Source organism: Vipera ursinii (genome assembly GCF_947247035.1).
Source record: "Vipera ursinii genome assembly, chromosome: 3".
NCBI lineage: Eukaryota > Metazoa > Chordata > Lepidosauria > Squamata > Viperidae > Vipera > Vipera ursinii.
In genome coordinates this window covers 142,102,065-142,118,228 of record NC_139516.1, presented here as the reverse complement: position 1 = coordinate 142,118,228, position 16,164 = coordinate 142,102,065, and the positions used below count along the sequence as shown (strand labels likewise).

The 16,164-nt window shown below is 35.0% G+C and overlaps 1 protein-coding gene across 1 annotated transcript in view; it reads right to left on the bottom strand.

Annotated features, from left to right (window-relative positions):
* EXOC2 (exocyst complex component 2) overlaps positions 1–16,164 on the bottom strand; it is a 95,582-nt gene that overhangs the window by 32,939 nt on the left and 46,479 nt on the right. The window contains exons 12-15 of the mRNA XM_083358388.1: positions 9,380–9,505; positions 8,794–8,918; positions 3,679–3,747; positions 1,841–1,998 (exon numbers count right to left, since the gene is read on the bottom strand). Of these exons, the coding sequence (XP_083214514.1) occupies positions 1,841–1,998; positions 3,679–3,747; positions 8,794–8,918; positions 9,380–9,505 (478 nt within the window). The remainder of the gene's footprint in view (positions 1–1,840; positions 1,999–3,678; positions 3,748–8,793; positions 8,919–9,379; positions 9,506–16,164) is intronic.

The following is a 16,164-nucleotide window of genomic DNA, read 5'->3' as shown; positions in this document are numbered from 1 at the left end:
ATTACATGGCAACAAAAGCTAATGGAAATAGGAATTTTAGATGCATTAAAAGTATAGTCAGAAGTAATCCCAATGAGAAATTTAAAGAGAGCAGAAGCAATCAACAGATTACATTAAATGTTATAAAAATAACACATAATGAAAATAACACATAACACATAATGAGGGAGAAAAGGGAGTAGGTACATACAAACTATAATTTGAATGGTAGGAACCATATGTTCAAATGAAAGGAAGAGAGAAAAAGAAACAGCACATCAGCTACAAAGCAAATATGGAAATTAGGTAATACAAAGAAATATGTGACTAATTTGACTTATTTACTATATATATATATATTTCAGAAATCCCACAGAATATATAAAGTACTGGAAGATTGGTACCAAAGGCACCTGTAGATTTTAATAGATTTGTTAGAATGATAAAAATGAGCATTATGATATTATGACACAAACTCTACTTCTCTGGAACATGCAATATCACAACACATGTACAAAGGAGACAGAATTTTTGCCATGATATTCATTCTGTTGGTCGTCCTCCTTACTCCCTGCATTTATAACCCTGACTGGCATAAACCTACAAAACAGAAAAATGAGAACCCAGGAAGCCAAAATAAGACAATGCGGTATGAAATCATGGGAAGATGCTAGGGCACATCATCAAGTGATTAATTTTTTATAAGCTGATAAAAACAATGTAGCCAGTTGTGATTTGTCTCTATTTTAATTTCTTAAAATAAATTGTGGGAATTAAGTGACAAAACATATTCTGATTAGCAAATTAGGTAACTATGGACCCACAGATGGCTTGAAAACTATACTCAAGGGACACCATCAATACTTCATCAAACTGCTATGAGATAACAATCCTGAGCCCAGTACTCTTCAATGTTTCATTCATGACTTGGATGAAATTAATGAGGTAATGCTTATTAAATTTGCAAACCTGTTGGCCTAGCTAATATTCCTGAACAGGGATTCCCAAGGATGTTGACTTTTCAGGATGATAATGAGCACATTTGAGGGGAGTTAAAATTTTGGGAATGTCTGCATACACAAAGCATGGTCGCTCTCAGAAGTGACTTGCACTCTACTCAGAGAAGTCAACTTATCCAAGCAAAGCCTAGAACATCTTTTGTTGTGTTAGTGTAACCCTTATGACTAGAACACTATCAGAGCTTGCTCTCACTCTGCCTAAACAATATAGTTCCATGTATTATATAATGGTCAGTTCCAACTTGGAGCATTGTGTTCAGTTCTTAGCACTTTATGAAAAATTCAGAAGAACTGGAACAGATGCATTTGATCAGTGGTTTTAAAACTAAATCACACGAGAGAAGACTGATGGCATAAGTTATGTTTAACCTTGAAAAGAGAAGGATGAGGATGAGGATATACTAGAACTTTTCAAGTATCTGAAGTGATATCAAACAGAAGATATTATCTTCTATTATCTCAGAATGTAGAAAATGACGTAATGGTTTAAAAGAAGTGATATTTTGACTGAACATTAGGAAACCAATCTAATTAAGAGCAGTTTGATAGTAAAATGAATTACCAAGAGAGATGGCAATATTATCTTCAACTGATGCATTCAAGAGGGTTGTCAAAAGATTTAATTTTGATTCCAGCATTGAACAAGGGATTGGACACAACTGTCTTTTTTTCCAATTCTGTGATTCTGTGACTTATTTTTGTTGATACTTTGTCTCAATCAGAGTTGTAGTTTCATAAACTCCTAATTATTTGGGCCATACAGAATATTCAAGACTGGTTCAGAATAGATGGGACTTGCTGAAAGAAACCAAAACTGATATTGATTTAAAGATGAAACCAACCTAACAGTTTGAATGACATGGGGTAACCACTGACTAGAAAGTTCAGGTTTCATGTCCCAGCCACCATATTCTTTTAGTTCATTTTCTTCAAGGCTGAATGGAAGCAAAGCACCACGTATCAGTTTGACCTGGGATTGCATCACTTGCTGAATCATCATCTAGGACAGAAAAAGGGAAAACTTGTTAACCCAATGGTAGTTGTACATAAGCCACTGTACATTGAAACAAAGGAACATTCTCTTTGATAACACAGTTCATTAAGCACTACCAGCACTGAAGTGAAGGTAGCAGCAATTTGAGTAACTGTGGAAGATATATTTTTTTAATTAGCCAATCTAATATTAGTCAATTAGTCAATCTTATTAAATGTCCTGTTACCACAGAAGACGTTTTGGCTGGTAGATCAGCCTTGCTAACTTTTCATTCTAATCAGAAAACTGCCAGCAGCCAGGAACTGAAACAGATAGGATTTATATCAGCAAAGTTAAGAGAAAAAAAATACACATAAATAAGGTTCCAGAGGAACCAATGAGGTCAAGGTCTAGGGGAGGGCTTTTCAAACTTTTCACCTATTGTACCACTTTTAGGATATGGCAACATCCGAGTACCACCAGTCGCCTAGCATGGTGTCAAAAACTTGATGACCAAAAAAAAAAAAAGAAAAAAGTGATGAAGTACAAGTAGTCCTCGACTTACAATAGTTCACTTAGTGACTGTTCGAAGTTACCATGGCACTGAAAAAGTGCCCCCCAAGCCACAGATGAGCAAGACACCTGCCTGCCCGCCCGGCAGCGCTCTTCCTCCTGTCCGAGGTTTTCATTGTTGTGAGCATTTCTGTTGAGGATTGGCAGCACGGGTGGGGTGGGGGGTGTTTGTTTTTTATTCCCCCTGTGTGCTGGGTGGTTGCAGCAGCTTTTGGTCACTTCACATGACCCTGGGACACTGTGACCGTCATAAATATGAATCAGTTGCCAAGCATCTGAATGTAAATCACAAGACCCTGAGGATGCTGCAACATTCCAGCTGATCGGTGCTTCTTCTGGGCTCAGCAGAAGCGACGGGATCAGCGCCGAGCTCCAGCTGGAGCCTGGCGCTGATCCTGGTGCTTTCTGCTGAGCCCTGACAGCCCCAAAGAAGTGCTGATCCTGGTGCTTTCGCTGAGCCTTGACAGCCCTGCAGCTCCAGCCGTCTCTCACTCAGGCTTGTGTGGTGCTGCCACCAGTTCAGCTCATTCCCCTCCCCCGCTACCACTTTTCTAGGATGGTTGCGTACCACCTGCCAGGTGCCAATGTACCACAGGTGGTACCCGTACCACTGGTTGAAAAGCCCTGGTCTAGGGAACAAGACAAGGGCTCTAACAGCTGGACACAGGCTCATATTACATGAAGACACACCCAGCACTGTGTTATGTCCCATTAACCAGAGTGGTTTTGCAGGTTTCAAGCCTACGCCATAAAGCTCAATACAAATTCCCTATGTATCTGGGAACAATAGGGTTTCCTAAGTAGGTTGTCACTACAAACAGCCTTCACTCTAGTCTCAATGTTTCTCTGCCTTTAAGCTTACTAAATCTTTGCCTGCTTTCATCACTCAATGAATACAAAAGTTGTTTGGGGAAGTCCTGACTGGAATTCAATTTGTGAGTATCCAAAGTGCAAGGGGCAGTTTTTCTTCACTTTCTTCTGCTGGGTCTTAATCTTCTTTGAGATTAAGCCCTACAGGGCCATTGAATTCAAACGCACAGTTAATATATTAACACAAAAAGCTCACTTCTGGTTTTAGAATATTTAAAATCATTTGATTCCCAAAACCATCTAAATGGATGCCTACTCATTTACCTTGAAATCATTTTGCCTCTGCCTGGCATTCTTCTTTGATCGTTCCATTTGGCCAGATTTTTCAGCAGTCTTATAAAAGAAAAAGAGATGCCAATCTTACCACATTAGTATTATCAGGAACACACGAACTATTCTATGTAGTACATACAGAAGGACCTAATTATTATAAGGATATTGTTCTGATATGCTTTTATAAATTAACAGAGAACACTAGCAGTTCTCTGTTAGCAGTTTTTAATAACAAAACAATTTTCCTACATTATACTACTAAAAGTGAGTTTGCTATATCATATTCAAGCATACTCAATAAATTTGAAGTAATTTAAAATATTGTTTAGTATACAGTACAATCATCCTTTCAGCCTACCAAAGAACTATAATCTGCCTAGTAAGAATGAACCAAAGCATATCCTATTCCATTTAGAAATGTTTAGCAGAGCAAAGGAATACCTATCTATTCATTTTGAATATATAAAATTTCTCTATTTTGGTTAATTCCTGATTGTGTTACATAAGCTAGATTCCTTGGTCATTAATTATGGGAATCAAGGGAGATTGGGACTGGTTAATTGAAGCTTTTTTTAAAAAAAAAATGGGGATTAGATTTCTGTTTCCTTTTAGATCTACAGAATCTATCAACACTATACATATATTCACCAAAATAGTTCCCCATTCCCACTAATTTTGTTGAATAAGTTATCACCTTCCTGTAGAAATTTCTGAGGTAAGTCCAATGGTTACATCTTGTGGATTCACCACATGTATAAACAAGTCTCACTTCAGTTACTAACTTTCTAAACCTAGTAAAACCAGGGCAATCCTTAACTGATTTTTTAAAAGTATGCAGGTCACTTCCGGTTTGCGTTGAAGGTGCATGGCTGCGCGAGAGCAGATCTCCGCTCCCCACGGCTAATTTTGCCCTGCCAGGGGAACCCTAGATGGGTCTGAAGTTGCCCCATAGAGGTGACCGTGGAGGGGCGCCCCATTGATCACGAAGCGACAGCAATTGCTTCGTTTGATCCAGGGAAAGCCCTCTGAACCTGACAGGAGAAATGCTAGCCGCATGCCAGCGTCTAGCCCAAGCTATGGCAGCCGAAGTCCAAGAGCACTACCAAGAACAATGGTGAACAGTGTACTTGGAACTGGTGAGAGTATTTGATCTTCTCTCCCTCATTTTACAATTAGTTCCTGGGAAAGCAAACAACCTCCGAAAGTGAGGGGAGGGGACTACATTCCCATTCCCCCATAGATGGAAGTGGCAAATTAACCTTTAAGGAGGAAAGAACTTTATTAAAATTAAATTCAAACTACAATCTGATCAAACTTAGAAACTAAAACAAACTGCTAAGATTGTATGCTAAAGGATTTTGACTGAATTACATAAAAAAAGAAAAAATAATAAACTTTTTGTCTGAAAGAGCTGGAAAATAAATATTTGCTGACATCTAGTGGACAATGAGAATATAGCACATTAAAGACAATGCCCAGAAATAAAGAAAAAAATATCTGTTCCCATGAATTCTAATAACCTTTAGGAAGACAGCTGCTAAGGAACAGAGAAGAGATTACATACTGGGCCGGCTATAAGATTGGAAAGTGTTTGAAGGAAAAGAAATAATTTGTGGTTTAAATTTATGAACTGTTTAAAAACTTTGATCTATGACAAATTATTGAGAAGGAAAGTTACAGGAAGGATTTAAGCTGGCTAAATATATTGAATTGACAATTGACTCCTGAAAGAAAGAAATTGTTATAAAATATTGATTTTACTGAAACTTTGACAACTGAAAATTACAGTGGATTACAAAATATATATATAAAAACAAGAACTATACAAAATTGGACTGTATGGATTTTGAGTTTTGGTTAGCTTGACAATGTTAATTATAGACTATGGCATTTATGACGGACTACTTGAATGGGGGAGACAACATGGATATGATGTATTCATCAAAAAACGATAGAAAACCACACTTAATATCTACTCCTGAAAGATTTAGCCTGAAAGATCAAAGACCTTTAGAAACATTTGAAGACAAGACAAACACTTTCCAAGACAAAATTTATGCAATGCTACGACAGATACAAACTACAATAGATTTAAACCATGAGGAGATTAAACATAACTTTGATACTATAACTGAATATACTTCTAATTTAAATCTACAATCAAAAAACATCCAAAGAATGATGGTAAAGAATGAACAAACAATCCAGACAACAGAATGTGAACTGCAAAAAATGACTTAACTGGTGAAGTTACAAATGAAGGGAATTATAACTTAATACAAACAAGAAAAAACTTAAAAGAATTGGATACAACAATAAATATGGAAAAGATACCTTATACATTAGAATGTCAAAATAAACCTGAGAAGAAAGAAGACTTAACAAAATGGACACTACTAGGAGAATCATTGTTTGGGAAACAAAAAGCATATATCCTCTACTTCTAACAATAACTACAAAAATACAAGAACTGGATAAGTTGAAAATATTAATTTGGAAAACAATTTGGCAAAGGAAGAAGATTAGAGACGGGCTGAAGAGACTGGATTCGCCATACCAAATGGAATATTATATGAGTAAACACTTGTTTGAATATGGCTAAATAAACAAATAACTTTGGCCATAAAGGGACCTTAGAATAAGTGGGATAAGAGATATAAGTAATATAGTATTTTTTGATAAGATATAAAATGTGGGTTAGGATGCTGAGCTTGTCGATCAGAAGATCGGCAGATTGGCAGGTCGAATCCTGAGTGCCGCGTAACAGCGCCTGTTACTCGTCCCAGCTTCTGCCAACCTAGCAGTTCGAAAGCATGTAAAAATGCAAGTAGAAAAATAGGGACCACTACAGTGGGAAGGTAACAGCGTTCCATGTGCCTTTGGCATCTAGTCATGCTGGCCACATGACCACGGACACATCCTCGAACAAGCGCTGGCTCTTCGGCTTTGAAATGGAGATGAGCACCGGCCCCTAGAGTTGGAAACGACTAGCACGCATGTGCGGGGGAACCTTTATCTTTACATTTAAGTGAAGGAAAAGTTTGAATTTTAAATACAAATTAAGTTTGAAAAGAATTAGGATTAAGGAATGATTGAAATATTGAGGTGAAATTAGACTTAATAACAACTCTGAAAAAAGGATATATAGTGATTTAACTAATTTTTACAAACAGAAGTGAAATATAAATTGACTAGAAAGATGTTATGGATAGATGTTATGATAGATAAGTAGTATAGTATCTCTATAATATATGAAATATGAAAATACTGGGATGATATATTTAAATGGAAAATTTGGATATTTAGATATTAAATACTGGGAAAAATATGATTGAAAAATTGAGCTTAAACTAGATTTATGAAAATAAAATACATGGTGAATCAACAAGATGACCCTTACGAAAATAACAAGCTGATAAGAAAAAAATGCTATATATGGATGCTACAATTGTTGGTATAAATATAGAAGAAAATATTTTTATTTAATCATTTAAATATGGAAAATATGAAATATTAGGAATTATATTTGTTTAATGTTGTAGAAGGAGAATACCTGGGTGAAGAGAAGATCAAGGAAATATATTGATTTACTAATTATGGAAATACACACACACACACACGTTTTTTTTGTGTGTATGTATATTGTATGTATACAATTATATATATATATATAATTTAAATTTATATACTGCCCTATTCCCGTAGGACTCAGGGCGGTTTACAGGGAAAATTAAAATACATAGTATACAATTAAAATAAATTAAAACTATTAATTAAATTACAGTCCCTGAAGTTAAACTAAAACCCAATTAAATTAAATTAAATTAAAACCCCTCAGTCTGGGCCAAACAGCTCAAAGAACCAGGTTTTCAGGTCCCGGCGAAATGAGCGAAGGTCAGGGGCAGGCCTATATGATTGTTTACTATTATCAATTGTATATTTTTTTCTAAAATAATTTATGAACCAAGACAACACGCTGTACACCAGACACTAAGGTTGTTATTGTAAAAAAACCAATAAAACTTTTACAAAAATAATAATAATAATGTATGCAGGTCATTTTTATGAATAGAGAGACTAAGTCACTCAGCTTCTTTATTACTAGTTTTTTCCACGATTGCTCATTACTTCCATGACTAAAGTATGTCCCATGTGGGTTTTGAACACAACTTTTATGAGAACCATTATGCCTGTGTTCAACTGGCTTCTTACTGTTAAAGAATCACAAAATGAAAAACACTTGGCTAAAATGGAATTAATATATTTTTGCACTACTTCCAAGCATGGAAACATTTTAAAACAATCTTAGCAGCTTGAATATTGAACTTAAGCCTGGATATCAAAGAATTGGAGATAAAAAGCAGTTATCTTCCAATTTCCTTAGCTCAAAGTGTCCACCAATGAGGCATGTAACTTTTTTAGCCTCTTCATCTGCCAGACAGATGCATAGAGGAAAGAGCAGTTAATTGGTATTTGCTGCTGTGCCACTATCATTCAACTCTCGACGCTTGATAGAAATTGCTGGGAAGAGCAGTTGCCCTGCCCTTCTTTAGGTGATTGTATAAATGCTGTCAGATTGGTCATAAGAGAGAGTCCTGGTCTGTCGATCTTAAACAGGGTGAGAAGGCAAGCAATAGCAGTAGTTAATACTATCTCTTAACAGTTTAAGAATGATGAATCCTGGAAGCTGCTTAACAATGTCACTTCTGATGCAGAAGGAACAGCAGAAGCAATCTATAAAGGAACAATAATATTATATTTATATTCTACCTTCCTTCTCATAGCTCAATCTGCCTGCAATTCCCAATTCAATTACAGGTGGAGAGATGTTGATTGGATCATGGGAATCTAGTGTACGTTGTAGAAGTTTCAATCTGGGACCCTCCATTTTTACTCTAAATGTCAGGTACTGCATCAAACAGGTTCACAAGAAGTGCAAAGAATGATCATTTTCCCCAATTTCTCTGACCAGTTTGTTCTTCCTTAGGTCTTCAGAAAATGAATCACACTTGATATTTAAGCAAAAGAAACTTGAATAAGCCAAACATTATTTTATGTTCCCCATAAATTGCACATTGTCTAAGTACCAAATGCAAATACTCATACCTCACTAAATAAGCTCCCATTCACATAAGAAATCCAAAGTTTCCAGAAGTTGGGAAGCTGGCTTACTACAAGTTTAGTTAACTTTTCGACAAATGCTACTTGCTGAGGAGTTTTAAATCGCCAATCTGAAAAAGGGAGGAAAGATACAAATTCATTACTGGAAAATTGTTGGAGAGGAATTGTATTTGTGATTGACATTAAAAGTGGTAACTCATAAATGCTAAAGAAATAAACATGCTAGATAGTATTACTTAAGACTTGGCACCACACTGCTTCACTTAGCAAATTTAAGTATCACAGAAGCACTCACGTTAAGAGTTTGACTGACATTTGTGATTCAAAATAAATTAATCCAATTAGCTCCTCTTTCAAAATCTGATGTCAATATACTTAAATATAGCTATCTATCTTAAGACAAATTAAGGCTAGATAATGAGATAGCAGATATTTAACTGGGGACCTCCTACTTAGTACTCCAATGTTTTACCCATGCATTACACCAGCAAGGCAAATATGCTTCCACGATTGGCAGAATGAAAAGGAAATCCAACACACAAAACTGTAATGTGATCATGACTGGACTTACTTTCATCACGACTGGACTGATTGCTGCTGCCTCTTTTCAATGAGGCACTCCGACTGAGATGGCCAAGTGAAGATGGGCGAACTTCACTGTCCAGATCAAGCAATGGACTATGTATCAATGGATTGACTAAATGGGAGAGTATGTGAGTTATTGGTATTAATTAATACACAGTATTAACTTTTATAATTTGCTCTTGTCCACTAAACAAAAAAACCTCACAGATAAAAGTATACAATTCTTGCAGCTGATTGCAACAAACAGGATTGGTTTTAATTGTACGTACGTACATACATACATACAATTCCTAACATATCCCAGAGCAGGAAACTCTAATGTAACTTATTATGTTGGTTCTTGATTGAATTTATTATAGTCAGCAAGACTTGAGGAAAATAAAGAAAAAAGTCTGTTATAAAAATGTACAAGAAATATTCTACTAATTATTTATGCTTCTGGTACTGTTGAAATTGCTTCAATATTTCAATGTCTAGTTGTCTGAAGGGCTGTACAGAGTGTGAGAGCCTTATTGTTCACACACTTTTGGATTAGGTTATCTGCTAAATGAAAAAAGAAAGCCCACAGATGAAGATAAAAGTAGTACTTGCAACTGATTACAACAAACAGGATTGATTTTACGTATTCCTACTTACTTATCCCAAACCAGGAACTCCAATATATTCTAAAATGCTTGTATTTGAGAACTTTTCTTATAGCTGGCAAGAATTGGGAAAATATTATTACTAAAATGTGCAAGATATAATTCAATAGTATTTCCATATAACATATATGCTTGTGCATAGAAGTTCCATAGTTTAATTTCACATGGTGATATAAAATAAATGAAACAAACTAAAACTCTTTAATCTTTTCTGTTCTCTATGTTAGAAGACCAAGTACTAGAGAAGAATAGTTGGCTTCACAATCTTGCTTATGCATTTCTAATACACATTTGCCTGATTTAAGGGAAACAGGAAGTTGAATTAGGTATCCAATGTTTTTGCATGTGGTAATTTAAAAAGCCTGCATAATGTAAACAGGTGCTATGGATACCAAGGAATTCCTTGAAATATCAATCAATGTAACTTAAACCAAGATTAAAGTGAGTTACTGAATGAGCCACTTTTGTCTCACAATAAGAGCTTTTGACTTTCCCAAGGACCACAAGAGAGCATGGTGGTAATAATGTGACAACATTATGAGGGCAGGATCAAAACAATTTTGCTTCCCCTACCCCCCCATTTTTTTTTTGAGTTTGAGAGAATGTTGTGAACACGTAAGAAGAGGTTATTTTGTCCTTTATATCCCCCAAATCAATGCAACTTTGTAGGGTTGGAATTTTTATGCAGTGCTGTAATAAATTGCTTAGGCCCAATTAGTAGTTGGCTGGAAGCCTCAATTCTTCTCTCCCCAAAGCCTGTTTGGTGCTTCTACTTACTGCTTTGAGCCAGCAGCTTGGTAATTTCTGCTGCTACCAACTATCTTCTAGGGACCATCTTACTTATTATCTACATCCTAACTCTCAAGTGTCTGTACAGTCCTTCTGACAATTAGAAGACCAAATTGAAAAAAAGGTAACTAATATCAACAGTGCCAGAACATAATGATTGGAGTGCTTCCTTCTACCATTTTGGGAGATAAACCAGTATCTGACAAACAAAACCAAGCTTTATTAAAAGAAAATATGAAAGGTAATTTTTCCAATGGAGAATATTAAAATGTAAGCTAGAATAGAGTAGAATATTGTCACTTTAAATGTACACTAATCACCATACATTAAAATGAAATTGCGTTGCATTTAGCTCTCAAAAAAATGTGGAAAAAGATGAATGGCAGATTGTAGAAAATCAGGGAAATAGCCTTGAAGGAAATAAACAAGCTATTATATAAGCAAAGAGAATAGAAACTTTCCTTAAATGCTGGAAAGCAAGATAATGTTCAGAAGAAACTTGGGCAGGGTTTTGAAATTCTATTATATCTCAATAAAAATAGTAAAGTTCTTTCAGTCAAGTCTGTTTCCTGATGTGGACTACTCTAAAAGAGTAGCCTCTTTCAAGCCCCACTGGGCTTTACCTCTCTTCTTATGTCCCAATGAATCATGGAGAAAACTGCCTCAGTTAAAATATTAATTCTTTACACAGATCTAGGGCATAGTCAAAACACGAGCTAAAAGGTTTGTTCAAAAACGCAAAAGAATCCACAAGGTGGCACCAATGTGCTACAAATGATGCATTCTCGGCCAAATCTCTGAACAGGGATGCTGTACAATTAAATTATTATTACAGATCACAAGAAGTTTTTAAATAAAAATTCTACCTTCATAAATACAGCCTGAGATTTGACTGTGGATGGACATTAAGTACCCAATCCCATAACTTGTACAGAGAAATAAGAGACATTAGATTGAGCTCAACACAACCAAAAAACCCTCAAAAACTGAACAGATTCCCGTCTATAGGTATTTACCTATTTTCAAAGAAACAGAAGTTTCCTGAAGCCAATATTCTTTTGCTTCAGCTACCTACACTTTCCATTTTCTTGGAGATTTCAATATCCTGGGATGACAGAAAATCCTGCTCTTTACCAAAACTGTCCCCCTTGGATTTCTGCTGAGCTCTATCCTTTGTACCAGGACAAAGACCAAATCTTTCCAAATTTTAGCAGAGCAGGGTAATCCGACTCTTGTAATATGACCAAAGACCATCTCCCATTCACAGCAATGTGTAATGTGCATCTCAGAATGCAGTCTGGCAATGCAGGTTAGGCTGATATCAGGTCTCTGCAAAGCTTAAGGGACACCTTTTTGTCTGTTATATTCACAAATTCCCTCAAAATGTTTTCCAACAATTTTAGCCCCACCAACTCTGGGAGGGAACTCCATGTATCTTAAAATTAATATTCGGCAGATTAGGTACTCAAAATAAGATTCCTACTTTACTAAAGATCCTAGGCTATATTGGGCACAAAACATAAAATGAAGATAAGTGCAGATTGTAAATAACTTTGAATAACTAGTAGTCTAGTTATTCAAAGCCGAACCACATCTTATTCAATAACGATATGAAAAAGAAGCAATATGTTGGCCAATATGAAGTCTCTGGGTCTCGGTCTCAATAAATTTGGTAGCCATTTGAAAGAACAGCTTTGCTATTTCAGACTGCTCTTTATGAATCAAAAGAAGTATGTGTTCAATATGTAAATGTTGGCTGTACGTACAGAAGTATCTAAGAAAGTGGGAATCAAGATTTGGAAATTTAAAGGCTACTTACCAATCTCATCAATTTAAAGCACTTCCTGCTTTAATACACTAAAACAATATTGTTTTTTTTAAAGGTTGGATTTTCCCTGTCTAAAAGGTAAATTGAGTACAGTGGTAATGAAAATTTGAAGACTTCAATATGAAGTGTTTCAAGTTCCTTTGTAAATTTATTTTGGCAAAAGAGAACTAAATGTTGGGAGTTTCATCTCCAAAGCTTTGATAGGTTCGATTTGAAGAGAACATGAATGATTTGAGTTCCATAAAGCCTTAAATATCAGCAATGTGGGCTCTTTGGATTATTCAAATATTTTAAATTGCTTTAGATTGGCATGCAGTTACAGATGTGCTCATATACACTTGATACTGAAGAATGTCAGCATTATTTATAATTTCATTTCCTTTGTTAATAATTTTTAGGACAGTATATTTTGAAATGCATTAGAAACAATTAAAAAAAAACTTTTACCCCAACACAGATGTTCCTGTCCTTTTGTTCAGTAACAAGACATTATACATGTATATGTAGAAACATCTGGAACTGGAAGTGATGGTATTGCATGAACATTTATTGATATGTCTAGGACTGTCTTTTCCTCTTTGGTATGTATTAAATAGAGTGAAATATCACTCTTCATCACCTACTCATACTACTCTGCACCACTTTATACAATTTTCTTCCAATCCTGCTTTGGTATCACAGCTGAACCTAGAAAACTAGTATTTGCAGCAAGATTAAGTAAAAGATGGTTCAGGACTTCATGCTCTATTTCAGGGGTAGGCAACCTTGGCTCTTTTATGACTCGTGGACTTCAACTCCCAGAATTCCTGAGCCAGCTGGCTCAGGAATTCTGGGAGTTGAAGACCACGAGTCATAAAAGAGCCAAGGTTGCCTACCCCTGCTCTTATTTAATGAAGTAAAAAAGACCCATCTTTGCTTTATGTAAAGACATGAATCAAATACATATGTAACCCATCACATCTAGATTTCTTGGCTTGAGGTACATTTTTTGCCAACAAGTAAACTTGTATGGAAAATCTATGACTCCCTCTATTTAGGCATATGAGGCTTTAGCTTTGAGGGAAATTTTAAGTCACTAACAGATTTTCGAATATGTTCTAGTCATTCAGAGGAGGAAATTTCACTTTTCACTGGGGTTTACTGAGAGAATATATAATATTTAAAGTATAAGTATTTCATCAAAATGCCACTTTAATTTATTCAAATATTACTGATATGCATTTAATACTGCACACAGATTTTAGAACAGTTGGGTTTTTGTTTTTGTTTTACAGAATAATTAAATCAATGAATCTTACAAACTCCTCCCTCAGAAATATACATTATTCTCCGCAGATAATATGGTTAATAATAACACTGAACAAAGGAAAAGTCAAGAGAAAACACAGTCCCAAATATGTAAAGGGAAAAAAATGAGAATAATCTGGAAAATAATTTGGAAAATACATCCACTCCTGCAGATAAATTTATTGAGAGTTTGGCCAGCCAACCAATATTTGCAGAATGATTTTTAAACTAATTAAATTAGTGTTAACCTAACCTCTCTTAAACAGGAAAACCAAATCAAACAAACAAAAAAGGAAAGCATACTAATTATAGTTTTTCCCTTCAACCCAGAATTCACATGGGTATTATAGAAACCTCACTGAAATTCTAAATGCTTTGACTCACTCACTTTACATATATATGGTTTGGCTCAGTATGCAAAGGCTTAGCCAAATAATCTGTAAATTTCCTGAAACCGTTGAAAAAGGCTAACAAGACAAAACAAAATTATTCAGTTGGCAAGGGTTTTTCCAATTGAAATGCACTATTTCATACATTAAAATTACACATACATGCCCGTTGCGTATTCTCATTAAAAATAAAGTACACAACTCAGTATAAGGCATATACATAGAATGAAGGCTACTGCTAAGCTTGTAAGCCGCCCTGAGTCTTCGGAGAAGGGCGGGATATAAATGTAATAAAAATAAAAATAAATAAATAAGTTTTCAAAAAAGGGTTTTTTTCATTAAGCTTCTAAGAAGCAAAGTAGCTTAGATGAGAGAACAAGATTGCACATTTTTGATTTTAAAATTAATGCGTTGTTTAGTGCACCTCATAAAACTTTTATTTGCATGTTACATGAACATCTTTCTTATGTTTATTTGTTATGATTAAGAGTTCAAAAATAAATAAGTTTAATATAGAGATACAGTAATTTCAGGAAAGAAACCAATTCAAAACTTGACTGTTCCTTCAAAATCATCTGAAATAATTTGTCTGATGCCCTATGAACAGGAGGAGAGTATGAATCCAGTAAATGGCTATGCTGGCAGTAAAAACCAAAAGCAAAACCCCCATGGTTTGTTTATTCATTAGTAACAGAAAACAGGGCAAAGAATACTCCCTTGTTCCACTAGAAACCACATCATCAGCTTGCAGTGGTATCAGGAAAAGAAAGTTTAACATGAAACTAATTTCTTAATTGGTTGTCTAGCATTACAAGAAAGTACAACACAGAAGCAGGGAAGTATAACAGCACACATACCCTGAGGACTAATGAACATCTGGAGTACATTAGTAAAGCTGACTTTTTCCCCCCCAAGTTGTCCAGAAGATAGCGCTTCAGGACTATATATAGCAAATGCTGCACAAATTGGTCCTCAAAGATCTTTTTCTCAAAACAAGTAAAAATGGGGTATTTTTTAAGCACTGAATATAGCTGAAATGTTTGTTTCTAATTCATAAGAGATTATTGGGATGAACCTTACAAGATGTTCTAGACGTAAACAAAAGGAAAACCTTGGCAATTATAATATATGCAAAAATGTATGATATTCTCTCTGGGTAGAATATTCCTACCTTGCTATGTTTATATAAAAATGTATTCATGATACCTTAAGGTAATTGAGCACAGATGTAAAATTAAGAAGAATGCCATGTCTACAAACAATGCACTAATCAAGATGATTTTAAGAAATGTGAATAGAAACCTTGATATAATTTATTTTAACACTTTTTTATATTACTTACAATGACATTTATTGAGATTGGAATTTTCAACCAACGTAGAGATATTAGCTATGCAAAGTTAGCAGTGTTGAAAAAATAAACACACGATAACATCTCTGAATGTAATACGCAGACTGACTTCAATAGGTTTTTATTTTAACAGGCCCAAATAAAAAATTGTGATTAACATTGTCACTATCTCCAAAATATAGTTTGACTGTATTTACTAAGTATGTGACCATGTATGTTTATTAAAAGTAGTTTTACCATGTGCTTCTAGTGTTAAAAGAAGGATTACCCAGAACTTTTTAGCTTGCACTTATTTTTCATTAAAATTAAGCAGTCTTATCAGGCATTAAAATGAGACAGTTTAAAGTGCTTGAGTAGGGCTGATGAATAAGGTTTAATATTAAGAGATACTATCTACATTTGATTAAGAGTAGTTATTACATTTCGTTTCCATTATTTGATGGTCTGGTTTGAATGTCTCCATTTAAATGAGGAAAAACCCAT